This window comes from Poecilia reticulata, linkage group LG13, assembly GCF_000633615.1.
Source record: "Poecilia reticulata strain Guanapo linkage group LG13, Guppy_female_1.0+MT, whole genome shotgun sequence".
Lineage (NCBI taxonomy): Eukaryota > Metazoa > Chordata > Actinopteri > Cyprinodontiformes > Poeciliidae > Poecilia > Poecilia reticulata.
Window position 1 is genome coordinate 14,354,760 of NC_024343.1, and position 8,144 is coordinate 14,362,903.

The following is an 8,144-nucleotide window of genomic DNA, read 5'->3' on the forward strand; positions in this document are numbered from 1 at the left end:
CCTGTGCTTTGTTTGGGTTCTTTCATTAATAAACACCACCGAAACCATGACGTGATTTTTGATAATAAATGTTTATTTTTGATTTGACATTTATGATATTCCTTCACATTTTACAAAAATAATCCAGGAAATTTATGTACAATCTGGTTACTTTAATGCAGCTGAATGCCTTTTATATATTATTGGTGTAATGTGTTTTTTTTTTTTCTTCCTGTGAGCGGCTCACTCCGCGTCTGCCTTACTGAACTTGAGCAACCAACAGACATGGACAAAAACACAATTTCAATAGAGAAAATGGCAAAAACCTCTGAGATGAATCTTTTGAGACGTCACTGAAAATGAGAATGAGATTGCGCGAGGAGGATTATGGCCCATACTTCCAAATCCTTGAATTCAGTTGCTTTGTAATTGGTAAGAAATTGACACCGTTACATTACAACCATAAAAAACAACAAATCCAAACATTGATTTGAATATTATAATCACACAAAGGTTTCTCATTGTGCATAAAACACTTAAACACAGATCAAACCTGCCTACAGCCGTTATGCGTTTCTCTCTCTGAGTGGGGCAAACAAACCAGTTCCCACCGTTTTTCAGTTTAATCCTGCAAGACTCCTGTCACACATTTTTATTTAATGGTTTTTAACGTTAGTCCAAAACAACTATGACTGAAGAAAGGATGGAAAGACAGTCAAGAGCCCATTAGCACTGAAAGCCAATCTGACGAAATCACACTGCTGTTTTAGCCTAAATGTGAACAGCAGCAACAGTGGCTCAAAATACTTTGATATTCATTCTGAGGCTTCACTGTGCAATCCACGAGTTTAACAAGTTTTCAAATGTGATGTAATAAAAACAATGAAATGGGGAGACCCGTCTGAGCTTTAGAGCTAAAAAGCCAGGACAGTTTCAACAAAAGCCAAAAAGATCTTTGTCAACCGGATTGAGGTTACAGCGTTTTGGGTTTTTTTTGCCAAAACTCAACCACAACAAAATAAATTTTTAACTAGTTTAATAAATTGGAAACAAATTGCCACATTTGCTAAATCATTATAAGACACTGTTAACAACGTTTAAGTATTTGGATTAGTTAATACCAAAACAGAAGGATGTGACATTATTTTTATTAGCAGTAGCAAAACAGCAGCCTACAGTGAATGCATGTGTGTTAACAACTATATTTAGGAAATAAATAAATCATTCATCTCTGAATTTACAAACTTAAGGCATGAAATTTAGGCGTTTTTCTATTTATATTGTTTCTAATACAAAATGTTAGGTGCATTTTCAAGTATTGTTAAAACATTTAAAATACAGTTTCTAATATTAGTTTGAGAGACTGTCTAATGGCTTCTGATTATTGAGAACAAGCTTAATCTGGGAATAAAACCTGAGAGATCAGAATGATTCAGTGGTTTGGCACAAATGACCTCAGTCTCAGAAAAGTACAAAAAACAACTAACCGACAGCATATTCAACAATCACTGAAGATATAAAACATACAGAAATACTCCCTGTAGTTCCACTTCACATACTTTTTACTTATCCACCTGCCCCAAAAACACTCAACACGGAGAATACCAAGAACCAACTGGTGCAACACTAATCATTAAAACACAATAATTAACTTCTTTTTTTTCCTGAAAACTAGAAAGAGCTTGAGTGTGGTGTGTTTTCTTAAAAATGTTTTTCAGAATTAGATTGTACAGCTCACTGAGGGGAATGTGGATATTCAAATCATAATCTCTTTAAAAAAAATTTGAGCAGATTATGTTCAAATATACTTTTTAATTTGTAGAGGTTGTGAATTTCAAAGTTCTTTTTTTTTCTTTTTAACTCCATAAAGACACAACACAGAAATACAATCAAATCAAACTCTGTAGTGGGGGAGGGGGGGGGGATTAAAGGCAAAGTCCATTTTGCACTACATTTAAAAATTTAAACACGTTTCTATGCAATTTTATAGACCAGTAGCTTAACAACTTGAACGGATAACTGTTCACATGTGAGTCAAGAGGACAGATGGCACACAGAGGTAACTGTTGAGTGAATGAGGCACATACTCTGTACTTAACATGACATCAACAGCCGCAAACCCTCAAAAAAAAAAAAAAAAAAAACTCCCAAGAACCCGTCAAAACCAATAAATACAAAAAAACAAAAAGAAAAAGAGCATTTCTTTGAAAGCCTGCCATGCCTCTCATTTCTAAGGACACTTTACCTCCTTTGTCTAATAACACTGGCAACGGGGAGAAGTCTTTCATTTAAAATAACTATCTACAGAGGCAGCTCAATAGATGCTGGTGTATAAAACAAACTGGAGTGTTGTAGCGGTGGCCATCGCTTCCTAGTCACGTTTCCATTCTGAGCCTTGTGTCTGGATGTTTTTTTTTTTTTGTTCGTTTTTTTTTTTTTTTGAGGAAAAACAACAGAATGTACATTCCATGAATTTGTCAGGCGGGTTCAATTTCTGCCGGAGTCTCAACACCACACATTCAACGGTACAATTATAGATTCCATGGTCGACATGAGATGACTGAACAGAAATTGTGATTCCCTGCAAATCTTGTACGCACGTATGTATTTATATGTATATGTGGCGGTGTGTATTCACGTGTGTGTGCATCACTGGGAACATACTTTGGATGTACTTTCTTATGAGACAGACACTTTGGAGTCTTTGCTGTTTCTCAGCAGTCACAGCTGGGTGTGCCTGTCTGTGCTGTTGTCCGTCGTGTGCACGACTCGATCAGAATTCAGAACCACAAGCTCCTCTTTTCTGAGCGCCTCCAGGTCGGTCCCGCCGTTCGTGATGGCCCCGTGCGGGACGCTTTTGTTCTCCTCCTCCTCCTTCAGCTGTCGGCTGAGCAAGATGAAGCCCGGGATGCAAATGATGAAGGAGATAGTCCGTAGGCTCAGAGTCAGGCCCAGGTAAGCTATCCTGAGGGGAGTGAAAGCGAAGAAATGAGCGTTTTACTGAAAAGCGCCAAAGAGAAAGACACCAGATTGTCACGATATCGCGCATTTACGTGATGCATCAGCGACATTTTAGAAGTTGTACAAAAAGACTATTTCGGGATGATTATACATTTTTATGAAAAGTGAATGTGCACAAGCACAGCCACTACCTGTAGGCGGAGGTATTGTAGATTCTGCAGGCTCCGATGCCGCCGCATCTTTTCTGACCCCATTTTAGGCATGTGGTGTCTATAATTGCTCCAAAGTAGATGGGTGCTGGGATCCCTGCTATGGAACCACAAGGCAATGAAAGGGGTTTAGAACGGCGCCCAAGAGAACCGAGGCAGAACTGTGCAGAATGGTTAAAGTTACTCCATAATTCAGACATTTAGCTTTTATGGCACAGTAAGAAACAAGAATGAAAACCTCCTTAGGAAGGTTTAACGCCAAGTAAGTTCACCTAAAAGTGAGTGACTTTACCGCTTCTTTAAAGAAAACTTACCAAGTGTACGTGTTGCCAAAGCATGAAAACCGAGGGCCAGGGATTTCAATTGTGGTTTTATGCACCTGTGTAAAGAATAAATAAGTATCTTTTAGATATAATAGGAAAAAAAAAACATTCCTAAGCAACAGAATATACAGAATATTTGTATCTTGATGAGTTCCAATCTAACTCCTTTAACATGTTGAGTGTACAAATCTGATTCAAACCACCATAAAAACCAAGGTGGAGATCGTATACCACTATGGCTGTTCATACAGGATTATATGGAAGCACTTTGCTGCCAAATAGTGGTTGCAGGTTCACCAAATTGTACAGATTAATTTGCACTCTGCTATTTTCAAACAAATAATACTTAACAGAGAATCCAAAAGCAAAAACCAAAATAGTTATTTTTATTTAACTGTAAATGAATTCAGGCTGTAACAGATTCACAAAAAAATGTACTTAGATACAAGAACAATGTCTGATTCAACTAAGCTAGAATAGTTGAATCAGACATTCAACTATTCTAGTTGAATCAGTTGAATTTTTAATAAATATTTTTAATAAATATTTATTTAAAAAAATATTTTTTAAGAAATATTTTTATTAAAAAATATTTGTTTTTTTAAATAAAAAAAGTAATATTTTACCCTTGAGAGTATAAACAACAATAACAATGAGATGTCTATGCTGCATTTTCCCCAGAAAAACTGGCCTTCCTATAACAAGTTGTAACATAAATGAAGCAATTATTGCTTTGAATTTATCTAAACAGAGTTTAAAGAAAAAGATGACACAAAGTAGTATCAGACTATTATTGAAATTCCAGTTTTGCACTTGTAATCTTCCAAAAGCTACTTAGATTCTCTGATACAGACATTGCCATGTGACGTCTGGTTAAAAAAGAAGAGGCTTATAGCAAGTCTTGTGATCCTTTTATTTTCCTTTAAAAGTTGAGAGTAACCCAGCGGAGGCCACATGGTGCAGAAGATTTCACAACATGTGCCCAGATTGGCACCAATTACAAATGAACAATGCAAACATATATTTCAAAATCTTAGGTCAAAGAGGAAGTCATGACCGGTTAGAAATAAACCCTTTTCCTTTCAGAGATTGAGATATTAGAACAAATATGTGATCTGGCCTTGATCAGGTGATCAGGTTCCAAAAATGATTTAAGTTCAACCTCAAGTTTGCAAAAATGATACAACAGGGATTGTTGTGTCATTAAAAAAAAACAAAAGTTAAGCTAAAGTGAAAAGCCAACGTGTCAAAACGTGGGTATACCCCTCCTGTTCAATAGGATTAAGACAGAAATCATTTGCCCCCAACAGGCCTTAGCATCTCAATAAAAACAGAAGATTTAACAGCTTACTTGATGTGTGCTAACAAAATACACAGTAGGAAAGAAATCAAGGATGTGTGTAGAGAAACTAAAGAGAGTTTCTGCAAAGGATTCCAAGACCAGCTCTAGGCCACATGGAGGTGCTCAAGTCTGTTGAATTTCCTGCTCAGTGTTGGTTTCAGTTACACTGCTTTTCCATTCTTCAGCCTCTATTTAAACAACAAAAAAATTCCCTGAGATCAAAGATCTCTCTAACAAGAGTGTCCTGACAATCATACAGTTAAAATATTCACATTTTTTCTTTAGGGTTGAGGACTGAACAACGTTGGGTACAACACAACTTCTACAAAACAGTAAGAGAACCAGCTCTCCCATTAAGATTTTACTATTTTATGACCATTTCCTATATTTTTAATTGCCAAAAGCTACCAATAGTAATGCGCTAAAGAAAAATCATTTATATTAGAATTATCTGCAGATTGTATGAATTTATGTCAAACCTGGCGGCTTTTCTTCCCCAATCTTTGGCAATTAACTCTATAGTAGTTTTTCACAATTCAGTTCTCTTAACAATAATAATAATAATAATTTTAAACTTGAACATACTGCTGTGTTTCTATAGATATGTTTATATCATTGTGGTAGTCATGTCAGCTAGAATTTGTCTTTTGTTGATGTTCTTGATGGTTTTGTGTAAAAACAAAACATTAAACCTATTTGAGTCTTTACTGAGTGATTAAATAAGGCAAATATAAACCTTTTTAAAACCCACATGAAAATAAACACTTTGTCATTTTATTTTTCGAAAACAAAATTGCCCTACAACCTTCACTTTACTGCTTTGATGTTGATAGAATGAAAAATATTAAATATTGCTAATTAAATTAACTTGATAAACTAGTCCATATATGCGCTGACCATCTGACACATTAATGATTGTGTCTACGTTGTAACTCACCTCAGTCTTCATAAGTGAAATAATTGAATTTGAATAATTTATATCATCCATCACCTATTTGCAAAATAGGTGAGACTATCCTTTATTTTTAGGATTAAAAAGTTAAACACACTTTGAATAATAATAATGCAAGCCCAGCGACAAAAGGCGTGTTTGAACATTGTCTGTTTTCTCTTACAAAATGATTATGTATGATTTTGATTACAAATAGTTCAGCTGATAAAGTTTCCCGTTTTCTTTTACAGAAAATCAGACGTGATAATGTTTACATATGAAATGAAATGGGTTGTGATTTTTGAGAATAACTTTGAAGAAGCTTACTATACAATGTATGACAGAATGATGTGTAACAAATGTAGATAATAGTGGTGCAGTAGAGATTATGTTTAACTTTGGACACAACAAGTACTGAGGTAAAGGAAGAGGGAGCTGGCACAGAGGCAGCTAAACAGATGTGAGTCTGGTAACAGAGTTAACCATCGAAACACATCTGTATGTGGTAAAAATAAATAAATAAAACATTGTGACGTTTTTAAAGGATGACTTATGCGCAAACTTAGCGAAATAACATCCCCGGGGCTGCTGTGTACGAATCACTAACTCATACCTGGCTCACAGTCAAGACCAAGCTGTAAAATAGAGGGAGAACGAACATTAATGGGTCTAATCTGTGAATGCTAGTTAACTGCAGGGACACTCAGTCTGACTAATTCATGGGTGGAGCGGTGAGACGCGCAGATGTAGGCAGCCAAAAGCCAGTTGAGTCTTCCTCAATAAATCAGCAACATAGATTTTTTTTTTTTACAGATTCAGATCAGGGTAAAACTTGGCAGCAGTACTAGTAATCTCAGAACCTGCTGGCTGGAGAGATGATTAGATGTTAACCTCTCAAAGTAGGGAGTTAGTTGGGTAGGAGCTTAGCGCTTCAGACAATGAAACCCCAACGCTAGACGGAGTCACTGATTCTCTGCAGAGGCTTTGGTCATTGTGAGGGTTCTTGCATAAACCAGCCCGAGAGACACTGAATGGAATCCAAAAATAATCTTAATTTATTACAAAAAAGTTCAAAAATAATTAAACAATGAAGAACTGGGCCCAAAAACTGAGGTCAACATAACAAACTCCAACTCAGGTAGCAACACAAAGAACTCAAGCACAAAACTGACCTAACAAACAAGACATGAGGGGAGCTTAAATAGTGGCTGATCAGACCACAAYTGACACACAAGGGGTAATTAAACATACAAAAACTTAAATAAATACTAATCAATACAACACCAAATCTTTAAATTAAACAAACATTGGACTGAAACTACCAAATAGAAGARACATTAAAGAACTGGTCAAATTAAATGAAAGAAAACCAAATTTCCCCGTCCCCTGGCAAACAAATGGAATGGCCCGCTGAGGAGGTTTGCCAGCCATATATGGATGTCAATTAGCTGGAGCTCTTCTGTGACCCTCCAGCAGCAGCTCCAAAGGAAACTGGTAACTCAAAACAAATAAATTAATTTGTTGCTTTTAACAAAAATATAAAGAACTGACAAATAAAGCTAACTAAATGCGTGCACTTCAAATAGTTAACTAAAAAGTCAAGTTAATGAAAATTTTCAAAAATAAAAATCTAAACTATTCACTAATTAATATCTAAATTAATATTAAGGATGAACAAAACAAACAGTTACTATTCAGGTCTGTGTGACAGTAGGGTCGGCTGTCACAGTCATGTTTAACTAACAAAAACATACAAGTTGCATTTATGTTGAATCAAAACTCTTATTCTAACAGAACAGAAAAATATTGCTATCCCAACATTTCAAGTATGACTGAATCATTTTTTTAATGTTTTTTTTTTAATTTATGCTGAAGTCCAGATACTTCGGTGAAGAAGTTCATATTTAAAAATAGATTAAATGTGCAAAGAGACAAACAACATAAAGACGCATTGCAAGTGAATGAAAGAACGATTATGAGTCCGTTATGAAGGTTGAACGAATAAAGCAGCTACTGGGCACTGTGCACAGACTGGATGATTAAAATAATATTCTATTAGATTTAGATTATGTCAAACAAGATACCAGGCAGAAAGTAGCTCTGTACCTCAGTGGCTGCGGTTTGCTGCTTATTACATAATGTCATGGCAAAGGCCAGATCTTTTTTCTCTGTTTCTCTGTCTGCATAATAAATAGAATGGAGTAAGACACAAATAATTAAATCACAGTTGAATGTACTGCAAAAAAAGGTGAGCCTTGAAATGAAATAATGGCACATTTTCTGTGCAATAACTGAAAAACAGTAATAAAAATAATAAATAAATAAATCTGTATGTTTAGAACACCTGTTTTCTGTTCTAAACATACAGAACTATCAGTACATAATGCTATTTCCTTTAA

General features: G+C 35.4%; 1 protein-coding gene across 1 annotated transcript in view; it reads right to left on the reverse strand.

The window, feature by feature from the left end:
- Positions 1-52: 52 nt before the first annotated feature.
- LOC103474526 (solute carrier organic anion transporter family member 1C1-like) overlaps positions 53-8,144 on the reverse strand; it is a 41,860-nt gene continuing 33,768 nt past the window's right edge. The window contains exons 13-15 of the mRNA XM_008425575.2: positions 3,464-3,528; positions 3,132-3,249; positions 53-2,944 (exon numbers count right to left, since the gene is read on the reverse strand). Of these exons, the coding sequence (XP_008423797.1) occupies positions 2,701-2,944; positions 3,132-3,249; positions 3,464-3,528 (427 nt within the window). The 3' untranslated portion in view covers positions 53-2,700. The remainder of the gene's footprint in view (positions 2,945-3,131; positions 3,250-3,463; positions 3,529-8,144) is intronic.